The sequence below is a fragment of the Cottoperca gobio genome, chromosome 8, assembly GCF_900634415.1.
Source record: "Cottoperca gobio chromosome 8, fCotGob3.1, whole genome shotgun sequence".
In the NCBI taxonomy this organism is placed as follows: domain Eukaryota; kingdom Metazoa; phylum Chordata; class Actinopteri; order Perciformes; family Bovichtidae; genus Cottoperca; species Cottoperca gobio.
In genome coordinates this window covers 13,210,537-13,230,981 of record NC_041362.1, presented here as the reverse complement: position 1 = coordinate 13,230,981, position 20,445 = coordinate 13,210,537, and the positions used below count along the sequence as shown (strand labels likewise).

Here is a 20,445-nt window from a genome sequence, read left to right as displayed (position 1 = left end):
TTCCAACAGCTATAGATACTGTTGATATCTATAGATAGAACATAATAATAATAATAATAATAATAATAATAATAATAATAATAATAATAATAATAATAATAATAATAATAATAATAACTACATTTTTTAAATGTAAGGACATGTGAGGCCTGGATGTCTTGTCAACAAAAAAGCTGAATCCTGTGCAGCTTTGTGACAGCGTGTGACTTTATGAACCTGCAGCTCTAAATGAGGAGGCTGGTGCAGGACCTGCAGCAAATGAGCGTGAGCAGCAGGAGTGATGGTGAGACTGTACCAGACAGACGGTTACACATTTGTATAAATAGAGTACCTGCCATGCTCCTGATCATAAGTGTCCTGCCAGAACTAGTTAGGCTGAGCTTTGTGTAAACATCCTGTGTCTGCTGTACGACACAGGGATGTCCACAACGTGACACAACACTCGATATGAAACAGGAGAGCTTGTGCTGAAAGGTAATCAAACTGCAGCTTTCCCGAGTGTGGTCGAGCCTGGCCCACTTTGTGCTGCCGCAGCCTTAAAATAACTCGCTGGGTTCGAGGTATCGGCCGGGCTCTCTCTGTCCCTATAGCACACTTCACATCTCCATCTGGTCTGCCATCCTCATAACTGAACCCATGACCCATTTACAGGCCTGACATCATAGTACAGTAACATTAACGCAGAGTGGATGTAAAGCTACAACTCACACACACAGGAGCACAAGCCTGTGCCTGGCAAATTTTACATTTTTTGCTAAAGCTTTTATTCAATGGCTCAATGTCCGCTCTGTCTTCTAAACAATCTAAAGTTACTCCTGTTGTGAAAAATATAAATTCCTATCAAATATGGACATTTGGATAAACAGAGTGTAAAAAATCTGGAGTGTGATGTCTGTAGGTAAATGTGTGGTCCTAAAAAGATATGAAAGACTAAAAAAAGCACTGACACTCTCAAAGGTCAAACAATATTTCCTACTAGAATTGGAAAACTGATATGGGTTAGCTTCCTTGGAGGTTGTCATGTTGCAATGTCACACACACTTTCCACTCATCTCTCTGCCCTGCGATGGCCTCCAGTGAATCTGCTTCAGGCCTGAACTCCTGATCCTGTTTCTGTCCTGTAAAATAATCACAAACGTCCTCGCAGAGCAGTGTGGTCGTGTTTAAAAAAACAAAACAGCATAAGATGTGTTGTAGAAGTTGTACTTTGCACACTGTACATAGCAGATATATTTTAATCTGGGGTGATTGGAAATTAATTGTTGATTAAATTTGGTCAAATTTTGGATTAATGAAGATGGATTGCCATGACATTTTGTACAAATATTCATGGACCCCAGAGGATGAATCCTACAGACGTCGCTGATCCTCTGACTTTTCCTCAAGTGCCATATGAGGTTCATATATTTGTTTTTCCAAGAACTGTTTTATGGATTGCTATGAAATCTGGTACAGGCATTCATGGCGTACAGAACATGAACCCTACTTACTTTGGTGATCCCCTGACTCTAGATCTAGAGCCACCGGCAGGTCAGCATTTTCACTTATTCTGTGAAATATCTTAACATCTATTTGATAGATTGCCACAACATTTAGTACACCCAATTATGGTCCCCAGATGATATATTATCCTAATGACTTTTCAACTGGTGCCATCATTAAATCAAAAATTCAGTTTGGCTTCTGACCAAATACCTGCAAAACTGTGGACATTCTCATCAGCCTCGGGAGTTTTGTGCCAAGAAGCAGATAGCATGCCAACATGCTAACATGCAGCTGGTAAGGTAAACATGGTAAATATTGCACCTGCTCACAACAGCATGCATTTAGCTCAAAGCAGGCTGTGCCTAAGTACAGTCAAGCAAGTTATTCACTAATTTCCTCCTTATCCAGGCACGCACACACACACACACACACAGGCACACGCACACGCACACGCACACGCACACGCACACACACACACACGCACACGCACACGCACACGCACACGCACACACACACACACAGGAGCTGCTTTGCTTTCTGAATGAGTCAAAAATGGAAACCACACCACCCACTCGGTGGTATGTTTGGTTTTAGTTAAAATAAAGACAACATTACTGAGCATGGTAGTGAATTAGATGTGTAAATTACCATAGATGTCAACGTAACGTGTAGATTTAACCTCTGGTCCGATAATACACCCAATGTGCCAGATGTGTGTCTTTTTTCTGGCTTGCCTGAAAGAAAGAGAGGTTTTAAAGATATGTCACTCCACACAGCGTTGTCCAGTCTTTAAAGCAATACTGTCACAAAATAAGAAATATTTCCAAGGAAATATAATTTAACCTAACAAAACCCCAGAGAAATCAATTAATAAATTGATTATGTGTAGGTCTTTTCTGGTCTCTCTAGTACACATTAGTCCTAAGTAAAGCGGTTGGTTCTTTCAACTCTTAGCATTGCTGACCAGCGCCAGTGCAACACTTGGTAGAGGAAGAGCATGTATTCTCCAAATGCCAAGTATCTACAGTGACACCGTGAGAGGGAGGGGGAGGACGAGAGCTGAGCAGTGAGCAATAGTTCACTGGATGTGGGATACGGAGTGGGATCTGCAGCAGAAGAAGATCAGATAGCAGATATATCAAGAAAGTGTGAGACTCCCGACTGCCCGTGACTCTAAAATAAACTGTGAGGGATTGATTTTTGATTGGATTGGACCCTTTAGGCCATGGGAGCCCTACAGACGTTGAATTGGGGATAGCTGTGATCAAGTCGCTGTGCTGTTTTGAGGTCATGATTATGGCTTCAGTGCTTAACTAAAGTATTTTTTGTGTTTCTGTTCATCTGGATATCAGTCGAGTAGTAACTTTGGAGGACTTGACAGTAGGAGGGATTGTAATGCTTTGCTTATTGAGTGGAGAAAGAGACACGTTAAAACTAGGAGGCACAGACATGATGCTACTCTTCGACCGTTTACTTTTCTGCCTCGGGAGGATTGAGTGGTTCTACCCATAACAGAAGAGAAGATTTGAAGGAAGCCTGAGGAGAAACATGCAGCAGTTTGGCTAAAAGACAGGGAGATCTGGAAGAAAAAGAAAGTTGGAAATCAACATTTATTGGAAACGTTTGCACACAAGGTAAGCTGCTTGTGATTTTAGAAAGACAAAATATTAATATAATACTGTAGCCAACACCCTTGCAATGTAAGAGCTGTGGACGTCTCTCATTGATCAATTCAAATATATTTTCAGTCTCTATTGTGATAAACGTCAGTAAAAAATAGACTCATCTCTGCTCCGGCGTTGAAGATCACAGCCCAGCAGGCAGAGTGTGGCTCCTGTGAGAGCTCAGTATTAGTTATTAATATCCTTTGCTTCTTAGCAACTAGAGCATTGCGAATCAGAAACTACTATGTACAACACACACACCTATACTAAAATAAGCAAAAGATTACCAACTTGTTATCAATTGTCATCCATGAGTCTGTAAACTCTTACAATTCAGGCTGAGGATTTAAAACGTACCTCACCTTGAATCTGTACAGAAGGTTTATATCAAATTCATCATCTACTTTATGTTAAAAACCCATTCTGTTGTATGTACAGGGTATTATTGTCTATCTATCCATAGCTATAGAGTATTCATGCTGAGAACAACTGCACAGCAGCCTTTGCGACCCCATTTGGAAGTTTAATTAAAGATGAAATCTCAGTTGCTTTATAACGACTCATTCTTAAAGCGCTGAAGTTCAAGATTTGATGTTTGACTGCATGCTGTCTCTTGAAGAAACTAAACAAAAAACAATAATCCTAAGTATCTCTACTATGTTCTCAGAGCCGAGTACACCCAAGCAGTTTTGTTATCATATATCCTAAAAGACTAATAAAATGATCAAAATCATGTCACAGCCAGTTGCTGACCAACGCCTCATCGTGCGCTGAGTTGTAGTTGAAGAGTCTGCAGTGTGATGGTGTGACAGTCTTATTTTATGACTTGAAATAAGTGAAGTTCCATCAGTAAGTGTAAACCTATAATAATAGAATGATCATATAAAGAATCAGAGCAGCTGAACATCAAGGGACACAAGTATCACTCAGTGCTTTAACTATTGATTACTATCAAGTAGACTCAGGTTTCCAGAGGATGTATCCTAATGGCTTTGGTGATCCCTGACTTACCTCAGGCGCCAACACGGCATTGAAATTTGGAGTTTTAAGACTAATTTAAAGACTAAATTAGAGTAAATGAAAGATGGCGCAATACGGTGACTTGCTAGCTGCGATCTGCTATCACCTTGCTTTGTCTTGGTACAAGCATTTCACTGTACTTAAACATGGGACAATACACTTTAACTTGAGCTACTCAACAGATTGAGTGGTTACAATGCATCCTGAGGTGGATATGAATGTGGCACACTTACCTTATTTACTATTATTTATTTACTTATTTAGCCATTATTCAGTAAAAATTTCAATTTGTCTAAATACTTTTGGATTACTTTTTGCATTGTGCTAATTTGCAAGTGTCAGCATTTCCCTTAAGAGGATCACCCTAGGTTCGCAGATGGGCATTTCCAATCCAGTTTGAATGGTAAAAATCGATGTCAAGAAAACTGGCTTGCCCAAACATTTGAGGGCAAATCAAAAAGTAAAACACCCGTTGGCTATAAGTTGTAGGTCACTTCAACATATTGACCAAAGGAAACAAACATTAAAAATTTGACCCAGTGAAAAACATTGCTGAGAACATAAAGCCAGTTGAAAGGACTCCTTAATGTGCTTAAAATAAGAGGATGTTGAGCTGGGAACCATAGGACCCTGGGAACATAGATATGCTCCCCATGTCAACATGCTACACTGAGTGAACATGGTGAACATTATACCTGCTAATCGTTGGGAGCATGTTACCATAGTGACGTTAGCGTTTAGCTCAGAGCATCACTGTGCCCAAGTACAGCCTCACAGAGCCACTAGCATGGCTGTAGACTCTCATGCATCACAAAGTTGAGTTAGTTAGACCAAAACATTAATAGACTCAAAATAAATACAGGTTTGAAAAAACTCAATGTGAAACAATTTGTGGGAAATTCTGCAGAAGATGTAACCAATGTTATTTTTAGGGTAGTAAATCCAGCACAAGCTGAATGTGCTGAAGGCTGCAGTTCGGACAGATCAGGATAAAGTTCCCTTTTTTCCATTAATGTGCCTGAAGTGATTCCATCAATTCCTAGTACCAAGAAATCATTTCTATGATACCCAATCTTTTTCAGCCTATTTTATTTTCCAGTTCAGCCTCACAGGGGAATCACACAGCCTCATCACAGTACTCCAGTGACTCTAATAGTTGTGCCAGCTGGAGGAAACAGAAGATACGTCATATAAAATGGCAGGGCATTGGATTAGCTGGCTATTTCTGTACCTTGTTGATCAGAGAAACATGCATTGTATACACCAGAGTATTTCCAATAGAGCAGGGGGGGGAAAAAGAGATAGGACAGAAAATCAAAGGTCTGAAAGGATATATTACTAATGAAATTAAGTTGTGTTTGAAAATCTATTTAAACTATCATTTCCATGTCTGTCCTAAATTGTGCAGTATAAATGAATCGACATCTAAACAGCTTCAAAACACAGATTATTGTAAATTATACTCATTAATTATCGGCATTTTGACTATATGAAGAGGAAAACAATTTAAAAGGATGGTTACTAAATCACCAGAGAATAATGATGTAGTGAAAAAACAACAAGTTTGGCTGGGAAAGCTTTGTAAATCAGCAGCTATTATTAGAAACCAGCTCCGAAAACTATTTGAGTGGAAAGTGAGTGATTCCTTAGAGAAGTCTATATATTTATAAGTGCGTCATGAGGAGCAGAAGTCTGTCCTAAACATGTAGTAGAAGTAGTAATTGTCAATGGTGTGCTGGAACAAAGAGACAAAGTAGTGTGATATTCTTAAACTGTGCAAAACATTTGTTTTTATCTCACATTGAAGCTACTTACGGGAAAATGTAAGTGGGAATGTACATCATATTCATTGGCTTTGTCCAGTGTATTTAATGTTCCTGCTGAAGCCAACAGCAGCAACATGTTAATGTAGAATTGAAAAACATTACTGCGTGGTTATCTTCATTTTTGGCTTAAACGAAGTTAAATGCATTTATAAACTTTTCAGGTGATTCACTTTACAAAATGAAATTGTGGGCACGTTATAGATAATGATGTATACTAATATTTTACCCGTCCTTCCTTGACAGGAAACGACTTTTGTGCCTCACCTCTCAATTCCAGTCTGTTTTGGACCGAGCCGCGTACTTCCTGTGAGCCTGGTCAGTTTTGTATGATCAAGGCTGATAGTGAGAACGTGGCTGAGCCCCACTGAGGCATGAGTGTGGGAAGGGCCCACCACCACAGTTTTGTGTCCTGTGAAGAAGGCCTGAGACTGAGTACAATGCCTGCTGTGGGCAGCTTCGGCAATGGCAAGATTCACACGAGACGCAAGTACCACAGCCGCTTTGTCAGCAAGGCTGGCCAATGCAACATCCATTTCTCAAACATGGATGAGAAGTCACAGCGGTACATATCGGACATTTTCACAACGTGTGTAGATGTCCGCTGGCGATACATGTTCCTGCTATTCGGACTGGTGTTTGTGGTGTCCTGGCTAACATTTGGCTTGGCATACTGGATCATCGCCCTCCTACACGGTGACATGGACCATTCCGAAGGGGACGACAGCTTTGTTCCTTGTGTCACGCAGGTTAACACCTTTGTGGCAGCTTTCCTGTTCTCTGTTGAGACCCAGACAACCATTGGGTATGGTGCTCGTTGTGTGACAGAGGAATGCCCGGTTGCTGTCTTCATGGTGGTCTTTCAGTCCATCATGGGCTGCATCATCGATGCATTCATGATTGGTGCCATCATGGCCAAGATGGCAAGGCCCAAAAAGCGTGCAGAGACTCTACTGTTCAGCCACAACGCAGTCATCGCTTTGCGTGATGGGAAACTGTGCCTCATGTTTAGGGTTGCTAATCTGAGGAAGAGCCACATTGTGGAAGCTCATGTGCGAGCCCAGCTCGTCAAGCCCCGTTACACAGAGGAAGGCGAATACATCCCCTTGGATCAGCTTGACATGAATGTCGGTTACGATAATGGCACAGACCGCCTGTTTCTGGTTGCACCCCTCACGGTCATACATGAGATTGATGAAGAAAGTCCACTGTTTGGCATCAGTAAGCAGGATCTCGAAACATCTGACTTTGAGATAGTAATTATACTTGAAGGGTTGGTGGAAGCCACAGCCATGACGACGCAGGCACGCAGCTCTTACCTGCCCTCGGAGATCCTGTGGGGTCACCGCTTTGAGCCCGTCATCTTTGAGGAGAAGAGCCAGTACAGGATAGATTATGCCTACTTTCACAAAACATTCGAAGTACCATCCACCCCCAGGTGCAGTGCCAAGGACATGGAGGAGAGAAAATTCCCAACATCTGCCGCCAACTCCTTTTGCTATGAGAACGAGCTGGCCTTCATCAGCAAGGATGAGGAGGGAGATGTGGAGAAAGAGGAAGACAGGAAGTGTTCATCAGAGCGAGTGAACGAGCAGACCACACCTGGACGTGATCAGAAGTCATCCCGTAGAGAATCAGAGATTTAACTTTTGGCTGTTGCTTGTTTTTAGTTTTTTGATGCAGAGCAATGCAAGCGTTGTGTGAAAAGCCCTATGACTGTCCCTCTACTGATATGAGGATACCAGGAAAGATGGAGAAACAGCAGTACTGATCTCCATCAGACAAGCAAGGATGAAACTCACATTTCTCATTGGATTAACTCTTCTGCTTCCCTGAGATGGTTACGGAACTTTATTAAATGCAAAAAAACTAAACTGTCATGTTTCAATGTGCAGTTGATCGTAATAAAGTGCATGACAATAGCATAGTTTTGTATGGATATTTTGAAAATGTTTCATAGTTTTGGTGGGACTATCTGTAGGTGCTGTTCACAGTCCTCAAGTATACGATTTGCAACTGAGTGTGGAGTTAAATTGACACTTTGCAGATGATGTTTAGAAAACTAAACTTTGGGAATATTTCTCCATAATAATTTGGTAATAACAGAGATGTGGATCAACAGTGGAGTTTCCTCTTAATCATAAAACGTATTAACTTATTATACGACTCTAAAGATTGTACACCATGCAAAGTCAATGGATGACTTGGTTAGTTGGCTTACATACTATGGACTGCATGTAAATATGAAAGACTCATGACAAGGTAGAGTTTTAACTATTTCCATCACAAAAAGGGAAAACACCCTTGATGGTACATCAGAAGTCATTTATGATGGAAACTATTCATTTCTGTCTTCACATTTAATCCAGAAGGAAACATTTAAACCTGAGTAGATGTTAAATACGTAATTTCTTTCTCAACATTTTACCAAAAGCTTGACTGAACGAGTGTTTGCTAAGTCGCACTCCCCTTGTTTGCTGTTGCCACGCCTGTCAACCTTTCTTTTCTCACACAGCAACATAATATGCAATTTACAATAATAATCAAGGCAGATTGATTGATTAGATGATTTTATTTCATAGGCTAAAGCTAACGTTCGCTTCATGAGTTAATTGTAATGGCCGCCTCGAGCTCACTCTATAATGTTTGAAGCTGACTTTTAAATTACAAAAGGGTCTTATATATGTATGTGTGGCTACATCATGATATCCCACTAAAAGGCTAAAGCTAACAGGTCCCAGGCTAAAGGTTAGCGCCCTCATCAGTTGACGATCCATGTAGAAATCTTGGGAAATAAAGAAACAGCATTATTCTTGTGTTGGAGTATGAAGATAGTTAGTCCTAGTATTATAACTATGATGATAAAGTTTAACATGTAAGATCCGATTGTTATTTCATTCTAACATAACCCAGTTAAGCTTACATTATTTTGCTTAGCTTACATAGGGGAGACGGGCAATTGTTGCATGTCAATGTTTTTACAAGCAATGTGAGAGTCACAATATTGATTGAAACACAAGAACTCAAATATTTCATCTGCCCCCACATGCAGGGGCGATTGTAACAACGTACGTAATACCTTCTTATAAATATTAAGGAACAAAATAAACTCCCAAGAATATAGATATAGTTAAAACAACGTAATGAACAAATGAAAACAGTAGGCTATTATGAATCACAATTATACAAATAAATTTATCTAAATTCATCTCTAAAAAAAAGAATGCAGAAAATGTATGCTTTATTTTTCCAGATAGAACTACATGTTATCCTCTTTAACATTATAAAAGAAAAGGCTTTTAGGATCAGGATTAACACTATCTCTATCTCAGGTAACATCACTATCTCCGGGGTTGCTGGAGTGTAAATGAACCCAAATCCATTGAACAGCAGGACAGGGTAGATGCAGATGTGGGAGCATCCAGGACTGGCTTCCACACAGGGGGGAAATACTAAACAGTGGATCATGTGCTTGTGGTGAACAAAGCTTTTTCCTTATTTAACCTGTGACACCAAACAAGATAATGTACGTGATATTAGTATGTTGTAATGTAAGTGACATCAAGGGTAGGCTACTACTGTTGGTGAAGCTAGCAACCCGGACATGCTAACGTTAGCAGCTTAGGCTACTTCGGAGCAGACCTTCTGTATGATAGTAAAAGAGAGGGGAAAAACATGACCCTGCACAGCCTTTAACATCTGAAGAAATCTAAAGCCTGACAGGCCTAATTACGGTTACTAAACTGCAAAATTGCAGGGTTTAGCAAATTAAAATGATTTGTCAATTATTCTCAGATGCATGTAGCCTATATGTATTCTGAAGGGAAATAAAAAATACAGCTGTACATTTATTCTATATTTTACACATGAGACCTTTTCTCCTTATAAATGTGCTACTGTTGGAATAGTTAAAAAATGTTCAACGCTTTCTGTAACCTCGGGACACAAAAACACAGTGAGAAGAACAGGAGAATCTGACTGCTACCCTTCACGTATTGGTCATCAAAGACTAGAGAGGGCAATGCTTGACTTGTTTGAAGTAATAGCCGACTGTATCACATCGGTGCTTAAATACAAAAAGGACAAAAACACACTTGTAATACAAGACATACAAAATGTTAAAGTAAACACGTGAAGTTTAAAGAAGAAAAGAAGAAAATACTGAGAATACCTCTGTATATTCGACATATTGACTCCTGAATGATTTGGATGTTCATGGGAAATTCTTTCTGTTTCTCACATTTACATTTGTTCTGTAATCCCTTTGAACATCTCTAACTCAGATTTAGATGCATTATTATAGAAGCCTAATTTCTGCCAGTAAAATGAAAAATGTAATTTATATTTAGCCTTGATTATTTATGATGAGAAACTTTCTAAAAAAAATTACTTACTTTGCACTATTAGTCATTATTTTAAAAAGTTTTTATCTTGTTTTTTTCTTTTACTGGAGGAAATGGGCTTCCATACGTTATAGTGTCATCATTATATCACGATAGATATTATATAAGGTAGTACATTTTATCTCACAGTTTAAAAAGCAAACAATGCAACAGATGATGAACATTTAATTTGAAGAAGAAAGAAATTACTTTGAAGATTATGTCAAAATAATAAAAAGAATGTCTAGCTGGAAATCAGTGTAAACAAATCCAACCATACATTGAGATAACCCTAGTTATATTATTAAAGCATATTAATGTGAAAAACAACTATCAAGACAGATTTACTTAATCATAATTGTGCATTTCACAGCGACACTCCGACCTGCTCATGTCGTGGCAGATCACACACATGGCTACAAATAACAACTTAATTTGCTGTTTCGTAAAATAACAAAACTCCAAAGTTGTATTTCTACGTCCTTGTCCAAAAGAGTCTCTTTCTTTCTTATATTATTAATAGGACAAGTAATAAAGACGTTAGGTCAGACACTACTTCACTTGATTCATTAGTTTTCCCTCCACATTTCTCAAACTAAAAGCTCCATGTGGGTTAACTTATACACCCGACTGCCATTTCAGCACACTTTAACACATTTGTATTTATATCTCGCTGACTTGTGCTGGAAATATCAGAATGAGCTTGTTCCAGAAAACAAAATGTGTTTCCGCTGCCATTTGAATCAAGAGCAGGACTGTACAGTAAGAAGGAAGAACTCCAATTTGTACATTTGCCCGGCCGTTATTGTAAATAAATTATTATTATTTTTGGTTTACTGATGTTTATGGGTGAAAAGACAATAAGTAACAATACATTGTTTTAAAAGATCAGTGTTAATATCATATGTGTCTCAATCAAAGCAACTGGAAACATTTGCTTGATGGACTGAAATAACGTCTGCTGAATAGAACGACCTCTTCTTGTCTTCCACCAAATGCATTTAAAGCAATCTTGACTCTGAGTTTCACCTTGTTTTCTCCTCTCAGGGTTTTAGTTTGTTGTGTGAGACAACAATATTTAAATTGAGAGGCAAATAAAAAAGAATCTCCTGTTGATTACCACAATAAAATATATCTCACAAAACCAACACGTTTCTTTTTCCTTCATGGTACACAGAAACAAAGTGCAGCGATTATTTTTACAACAAGCTGCTGAGCGCGATTTGTTGTTGATCTAAAACAAATAAGTGCAGCAGCCGGGAAGGAAAAGTGTGAGCTGTTTGATGAACATGGAGGAATGGACTGCAATTTATAGCTGTAATTTGGTGGGACGGTATCTGGTTGGGGTCAAAGGTTTCTTCTTTCACTCTTATGCAACCAATCAGGCATGTCTTTGCATATGTACTGACAAGACTTGGCATGATTTCACTGCCCTGTAACCTTGAACACTGGAAAAGAGATTACATGCACAAGAGCGCTCACACACACACACACACACACACACACACACACACACACACACACACACACACACACAAAACTTATAACAGCTTTGGTTAAATTGTCAAAAATCTGTGTGGGCTTCTGCAACATGACATCTATCAGCTGACCGTTTTAGTTTATTTAAAAACACAATCAATAACTAATAATAATAATAATAATTACAATATAGTTTCTTCTGATGGGCAATGCTTAAAAGTCCAGTAAAATGTACAAGTATAAATAGAATATCACTGTGTCTATGTGTTGCCGGTCAAGTATAATGTTAACCAGATCTGGTTTTATTGAATTATCGTTACGCCCTGTCAGCTAAAGAGTGTGTGAGATATTCTATCCTGGCATCAAGTCCCATCACAGCGACATTTAACAGAATAAACTGTTCTACCCTTCCAGTCGTTTCACTTTCGGGAAGTTACCTTGAGCGACAAATGAAAGTGTAATTTTTTACTTTAAGAGCGCTGTATCCTCTGAGAGGTGCTGTGTGATGGAAGGAGCACTGAAAATAAAAATGGGACGCTTTCCCACCCACTCGGCAGTGTTGGAGGATGAAGAAGCGTGGAGGGTCAGTCTTCCAACATGCAGAGTGGGTTGTTGAAAGGCAAATTTGGCCTTAATTGCAGCAGATCTATTCTTCGCCAGAGGGAGGTGGAGGGTGGAAAAAAAGTAACATGATGCAACAGCTGCACTTCCTCTCTTTAAGCTATAACTCCAGACATCTCAGGGCTGCATAATGTTGTTCCTGCATCTTCTATTAACGAGCAATTCTGACTAAGACCATTTCAACTTTTTCTCTTTATAGCTACTTTATGCTGCTGATGGACTTTTTGAAAAATGACAAAAACAAGACAAGAAAATATTGTTTCCAATTTGACATATTTACTGATTGGCGTTTTAGGATTGTTTGATTGATGAAAACATGAACATCACTGAATATTCAATCATTCAGCGCCAATGGACCAAAACCCCAAAAGCTCCCAAAGTCAAATCTTTTTCAACAGGTTGATTCTCTCTCTGTGTTGAAAGAGGTGGATGAAAAGCTGTAGATGTTTTTCTGGTAAAGTTTCAATCAGTCTACATGCTCTGCTGCGGTTATTCATTGTCATTGATAAGCTAAAAAATGTCAATTGGATGTTTTGGGTTCTCTTAGGCTTGATGTCGGGAAATGAGTGAAATGAGCCTTAAATGTTGTCGTCCTTGTTGCGGGAACCTGACATGTCATCAGGACAGAACAAGTTAAGGAAACTTAGCGTCTCGGTGATATTATATTGCAGTTTCCTTTTCCCTTCACAGCAAAATCAGAGAGCGAAGGCAGTGTCGTGTTATTCTTTAAGGGGTGTGGACAGCTTCAAGGTTAGAGAAGTGAACTTGTGAATGGAAGATCGCTGTTTGGAAAAACTCGCCCTGACTGGGAAGATGTGATCGAGGAAACTGGTTTTAGAAATCAGGGTGGATTGGACTGTAATTTAAACTGCTGTGTAACCGTCCCAAGTGACGCTTTGCAAAGGAGACCGTGTGAATTTCAATGTAGAAAACTTTGTGTGTGCACATAACGCTTAGATTCAGCATGAAATAACCTATAATACTACTATTAATAATATAGTGCAGTATATATAACACAATATAAACGCTTGCATTGTTAGCACACTATAATATAGTCATAAGCAGATACGAGGACATTTTTTAAGTGTTTATTTATGTTTTTCCCAACAATTATATGTCACTCATGTGAAAGTTATTAGAGTATACACAGTTAGTTTTCAAATGATTAATGAAACAGTATAACATAGCTGTAATCACGTTTCATGATGAATTAACATTAACAAATCTTTACTGTTATAGAACATATTTATGATCCGTTTATACACACGCACAAATCATTCGTGGGCGGCTTTAAAACGGGTCATAAATTGCATTTGCACTTATACTTATACAGTAAAGGAACTTATTCTACCTCTAATTGTATCTGCAATCATTCAAAACCTCTCAGAGATGCTTTACAGAAGGAATATAACATTTAAAAATCAGCTTACAGCTCCCTTATAGTGTGTTATAAACCATTACTTGTTTATATACTGTACATAAAGCGTTACCTTTTCTGCAACATGTGTCTTGACCTGAGTCCGCAAACATCACAGGTTGAACGCTGGTTTGAATCACATTTACTGCATCAGCTCTCTTCTCGAGACAGTTAAAGCCAGTATCCCTGACTGCTGGGATACTAGTGTTTACTGTCTGATCATCTATCTGAGTTATTTTGCTTATGGAGACATTCATCCTCCAGTTGAGCACATCACTCAGTAGTGAAAGCAGCTCCAGCCTCGACTCCTGCAGACGTACAGTATTTAATTACAGCAACAGGCTGATTGGATTACAGAAGGCATGACTCAAATACCCGCAGCAAACACAGAGTCACTGGAGAACTTCCTGCTGCGGATGGACGAGCAGTGAGGACACACAAACACCAACAGGGTCAGCATGGATTATGTGAAGTAAATAAACTCCTGATTGTATTGTGTCACATTTAATGATTATCACATGTACTCGTACACCTCAATCAAAATGTATTATGTATTGTGTCACATTTAATGATTATCACATGTACTCGTCCACCTCAATCTAAATGTATTATGTATTGTGTCACATTTAATGATTATCACATGTACTCGTCCACCTCAATCTAAATGTATTATTGCACAACATGTATTTCTGCACAAATGTATAATGAGCACTATTTAGTTATGAATGAAGCACTGTAGGTTCTCTTCAAAGAGTTTCAGGTCCACCTCCATCTCGCCACCTACAAGACGGCCCACCAAGGGGCATAACCGCGCCAACATGGACCAATGAGGGACGACGACACCCTTCTGTAGAGAATATAGCAAAATGTTTATGATGTTTTTGTACCACTTTCACTTGTACCAACAGACAGCTAACTGGCTCTTTATTGATTCGGACTCTGGACTTGGTGTGTGAAAGTGTCCTCGGCTGAGGGTATTTTTTGACATTGCTGTCATCATCACTTTAAATAAATAAGTATCTTGATCAACTAGAAGTTTACTGGATTCAATTGAAAGACTATCTCAGCGCCCTTTGGGCCTCAAAACCCAACAATTATCACACTAAAATGATCTGCTAAAGGACGCTACACCTTCAAAAACTATTAAGACTTATTCAGATATCCAATGCCAACGACGAGAAGTATTTCTCTGTCCGTCTCCAGCTCACAGAGATGTTGCATTTAGTTGCATTTCTCATCGGTGAATTTATGGCAAAATACATTAATTTCACCACAACATGCTGACAGAGGGTTTTTTTCATGTTCCTCACATGTATCATGTATGTCATCACTTGGGACACTGTTAGAGTTAAAGAAAATATTAAGAAATGTTGTAAATAAATTACTTTATCCGACCTTGCAGACATGAACAGGCAGAGATGAACTACATCTACACACCGAGTAAACTAATGGAGTTCATCTTAAAAAGACATCAACAATATATATAGTTACCATACAGTAACTAACTTTCCAAATCTGTACATGATAATTAATAATCATTTTGACATCGTAACTATTGCAATGAACCGTAAACAGGCACTTGAAGCCTCTTTGCTGCCCTCATGTGGCTTGTTAATCTTGTAAATGCACATCTCACAGGCCTTTTTCATCAAATACATTTTAACCTGCACAGTAGGAAAAACACAGGTGCAAATAATTAAATTAACGATGGCTTTTCCATTTAGCTGCTTTGATATGAGGTCCCTATTAACGAGCATGCTTGAATACAAAGGAGCCATCGTTAGCAGTATCACTAACACCTGTGCTTTTCCTACTGCGAGTCTAAACACACATGCAGAAAGATTCTGTACAAAAAGTAATACATTTCATTTCATTTAATCATTTTTGGTTTGTATCCTGGATCCACATACCACAAAACCAAAAGAGGCATTTTTATTTAATACATTTTATTAAATGAATGACATAATATTGACAGTCTGGCTTTTAACGATAAAGACAGCGTTTAACATTTTAGATATTTTGGATGGGTGGACCTGCACAACAGAGCCATGAATTCCTTTGAGTCTTTTCTTGTTTGAGGTTTGTGCATGGGCTTTGAATTTGTATATTTCTACAATTATTTGCTTTGACCAGACACAGACATCCGCACTCTTCCTCCCCCCAGCCTTGTCCTCTCTGCAGGGTTTCCCTTTCAGCCCCATGTGTATTCATCTGCATCTGTAAACTTCAGGATTTCTGTGACCAGGCCGGTGCCAATCGTTTTGTTTCCGTCTCTCAGAGTGAACCTCTGGCCTGTTTCCAGAACCATTGCATGGCGGAGCGTGAGAACCAAGTAGGTGTCCTCTCCTGGCATCACCATTTCCTGAACAAAGACGAGAACGACAGACATGAGAGTGGTTACTGTCCTTCAAAGTCCTGTCGTTGTACTATATCGTTTACTAGAGCTGCGACTAGTATTTCTATTTTTATTCCCGAATTTAGTTGTTTGGTGTAAAATGTCGATCGGTGCTCCCCAGAAATAATTCACATTTAAGAAACTGTAATCAGAATTCTAACAAAATGTTTGACAACTAAATCAATTAATCTTTGCAGCTCTATCGTTTACAGATATGAGAAACTTGAAAGTACATTAGGTTATGCTGGAAACATAAACTTGTATGCAAACACTCGCTCTTCAAAATTAGTGACCTGAGAAATAGAAACCACTGTTTGCTGTAATAAACATTCAATACCTTCGTGAAATTCTCAAAATGCATCATTGCTTCAAATACACAAAACACAAAACGTGTATTGCAGGTCATCCTGCAGTAAAGTAACTTCTCTAATCTCTTTTGTTAAAGACAATGACTCAACAGAGTAGGTCATGCTGCTTTTACAGATTCATCATGAAGATGTTTGATACATTTGGGATTCAAACTCTACTTGACAAATATTCATTTACTGAAACACACAAACCTTGTCCTCTGCTATAGTGACTCTGCAGGCCATGTTCCAGGTTAGAGAGAACATGACGGGCACGAAGTTGGTGACAAAGGGTTTGTGTCGGCCTCCCTCCTCCTTACTAAGAATATACACCTGTAATACAGGAAGCACACACACACACACGTGTCCACACACACATCAGAGTTGCAATTAGTGGGAACAGTGAGTTATGCATTTCATTTAAAAATAGCGAAAGATTTAATTAATAAATAAATAAAATAAGCAAACTATTTGTGCTTTGTCGGTAGATGGACAGTATCTGTCACTCAGTGAAAGTTATTCCTGTGGCATCTCCTTTAAAACGGCTCTTTGTCCATTACAACTGATTATATACAGTCATGTCACAGATGTGTCTATTGGCCCGTCTACGGTTTAAAAATAGCCATTTATATTAATTGGTTGTTCAAAGATATTACAAATGAATCAAAAACAACCATCTGCAAATGTGTGCTCTCAGACCTTGGCCTTGATTTTCTTGTGAGGCTGGATGGATCCTGGTTTGCACATCACCATCCCTCTCCTGACATCCTCTCTCTTCAGTCCTCGGATCAAAGCGCCCAGGTTATCTCCTGCCTCCGCCCGATCCAGAGACTTGTGGAACATCTCAACACCTGAGCAAAACAGGATGGACAGCAAGGTGAAATGCTTGTGTACACACCAATACTCACACAGTATTACACACCTTTGAACACACCAGGGTCACTTGTCCTCAACAGCTTTTTCAGATGAGAAACTCATCGTCCAAGCTATGTGAACTCATAATCTCCTGTACAGCTTTCAACTGGGCTGAGACCTTGTGAAGGCCTTTGTAAAGTTTCTTCACTCATTTATTAAGGTTTTTCCTTTTAATTTGTCGTGTTTTGCTTCATGTGCTTTGTTAGCGCCTCCTTTCACTCACCTGTAACCACCGACCTGAAGCTGCGATTGTAGCCCAGAAACTCGCAATCGTCTCCTTTCTTGACGACGCCCCTCTCCATAGTGCCCGTCACCACCGTGCCTCTGCCTGAAAGACACAATTGATAACACTCGCATTCAGAGAAAGTAACTTTTTCGCATAACCACAATCTCACTGGTTTCGAAATGCTGCATTTTACAGCTAGCGGTGCAAATCAGTCATAATAGTTCACAAGTAAACAGGAAATTACATTAAAAGATATGAATTCATTACAAGAAACAAATGCCACCAATAATATTCCTCCTCAATTGAGTTTATCGTTAAAGTTCAGTGTTGAGACGATAAGTGTGCGTGTTGCATTTCGTGCATTTTGTTCATACCTGGAATTAAACAAGTACTTTCAATGGGCAAAAGAAAAGGTTTATCCAGCTCTCTTTTGGGCATAGGAATGTAAGAATCCACCACGTCCAGCAGACTCATCACTGCATTCACGCCGAGTTCAGGCTCTCTGTCCTGAGATCACATCGAGACGACTCACATTAGACTCAAAGTGTACCGACAGGGTCGTAAACAACAAGTGACTTCAACAGTGGTTAACATCAGCACAGTATTATCTCAACTTTAAGATAAAATTACCTCCAGTGCGCAGAGGGCTGAGCCTATCACAACAGGTGAGCTATCGCCATCATAGCCGAACTCTGTGAGCAGCTCGCGGATCTCGATCTCCACCAGCTCCAACATCTCCTTGTCATCAACGGCGTCGGCCTTGTTGATGAAAACCACCACATGCTCGACGCCAATCTGCCGGGCCAACAGGATGTGCTCTCGCGTCTGGGGCATCAGACCGTCAGTGCCCGCTACCACCAGGATGCAGCCGTCCATCTGAGCTGTGCCTGTAATCATGTTCTGAAAAAGGAAAGCGGTTGGTTTAACTAATTAAGTTTGAGTTATTTATACAGTAAATAATTAAGTTTGAAATGCTTAAAGAAAAATAAATGATTCCGATCAACTAAAACAACAACGCTGTATCAGCACTTTGTACAAGTAAAGCAGATTACCTTGATGTAGTCAGCATGACCAGGACAGTCAGTGTGAGCGTAATGTCTGTTGGCTGTGCTGTACTCCACATGAGAGGCGTTGATGGTGATTCCTCGGGCCTTCTCTTCGGGGGCACTGTCAATGTCCGCGTACGATTTAAAGTTGGCACCACCAGATTCAGCGAGCACTTAGGATCCAAAAACACATTAAGGTCACATATCTGATATCTTGTTAGACAACACTAGAAAACTGAAGCTTTGACTTTGTCAGTGAAGCAAATTCAGTCTCTACATCAAATTAAATAAATCTGTGAAAAGTTAGGACATCAGTGATTCTACCTTTCGTGATGGCTGCAGTCAGGGTTGTCTTTCCGTGATCAACATGGCCAATTGTACCAATGTTTAAATGGGGCTTGTCTCGGCTGTATGTCTTCTTAACCTCTGCAGCAAAGGTCCGCCGACTAACAGGCACAACACACTACAAGACAAAGACAACCCCAGGAATTATACGTTTGCAAAATCCATGTTAAACAGGCGGTAGAATAATGTGCAGACTCACTTACCAATTTCAAGGAGCTGTGCCAGAGACTTGGTGAAGTCAGCTGAAGGGCTGAGAAGAAAGAATACAAATATGAGGATAATATAAATAAACATAATAATTGCTGACTGTTTGGCAGGATAAGGTTGGACTATCCAACCAAAATCTAAATGGTGCAAGACTAAAATAAGCAACATGGTAAAGCATTATTGTCGTTTTATTTAAAAACTAATTAACAATCACTTAAATACTGTTATATAAATTTCTGTTTTGCATATGCATTGAATACAATTCATCAGTATATTCTGATGAGAGGAATGGGACTGTGTATGAGATTTACAAGTTACATCAGTAGATAAAAGCAGCTGACATTTAGTTAACAAACCCTTTGAACCAGAAGCCTCCACAGCGTAATTCTCCTCCAAATAAGCTGTTTTTTGTTATTTAAAAAGGAGTGGGTTTCATTAGCTGTCTATGATATTAATTGTATCATCGTTTATCAGTCAGTCCTCAGCCTCGGCTAGCTGTGTTGTTAGCTAAGACTTGGTAACGTGACCTTGCTCTGCTATCAAAGAGACAGCAGCACCTCTTAAGTCATGATAGATTATGTTTCTAGAAACGCAAACAACAAATATTATGTGCAGAACAAACTGGAGTGCTATACGTCAATATACTTTCATAAATTGATATATAGTCAATGACTAAAATAGAAATTAAACGATTTTACCGGAGAAACATGCGCGCAGGCCAACAAGCGACGCCATCTTGGATAACTGTGCAAATCAAAGACACTCAATAAGAGTCAAGAGAGTAATACCCAGCTCTAAAGTTGTCTTCTTTCTTCTTCTTTGGATTCAGCAGACTTGATGCTGAAATGGCGAATTGCTCATGGGCATTGCTGCCCTCTTCTTCTTCTTTTTGTTGGCAACCTAAGTTTTAGGTGCATTACTGCCACCTGCTATGCTGGAGTGTGGACAAGAGATCTCAATTTCCATTAAGACTAGTAGAGAAAAATAAATAAATAAAACTAAACAAAAAATAAAAACGGATTTATCTTCATTAACCCAGTACCTTTTTAAAAACTCGAACAAGGCTTTATATA

The 20,445-nt window shown here is 39.3% G+C and overlaps 2 protein-coding genes across 2 annotated transcripts; one reads left to right on the top strand and one right to left on the bottom strand.

Annotated features, from left to right (window-relative positions):
• Positions 1–2,570: 2,570 nt before the first annotated feature.
• Positions 2,571–7,914, top strand: kcnj12b (potassium inwardly rectifying channel subfamily J member 12b). The gene is made up of 2 exons (XM_029437992.1): positions 2,571–3,119; positions 6,239–7,914. Exon 2 carries the CDS (start codon positions 6,367–6,369, stop codon positions 7,636–7,638), a length of 1,272 nt encoding a protein of 423 aa, XP_029293852.1. The 5' UTR covers positions 2,571–3,119; positions 6,239–6,366; the 3' UTR covers positions 7,639–7,914.
• A 7,472-nt stretch (positions 7,915–15,386) lies between these two features.
• tufm (Tu translation elongation factor, mitochondrial) lies at positions 15,387–20,181 on the bottom strand. Its single transcript, XM_029436733.1, has 10 exons — positions 20,071–20,181; positions 19,369–19,415; positions 19,145–19,283; positions 18,827–18,993; positions 18,405–18,674; positions 18,149–18,281; positions 17,772–17,876; positions 17,333–17,484; positions 16,847–16,966; positions 15,387–16,253 (listed from the first exon to the last, which is right to left on the bottom strand). Exons 1-10 carry the CDS (start codon positions 20,105–20,107, stop codon positions 16,083–16,085), a joined length of 1,341 nt encoding a protein of 446 aa, XP_029292593.1. The 5' UTR covers positions 20,108–20,181; the 3' UTR covers positions 15,387–16,082.
• Positions 20,182–20,445: the final 264 nt, after the last annotated feature.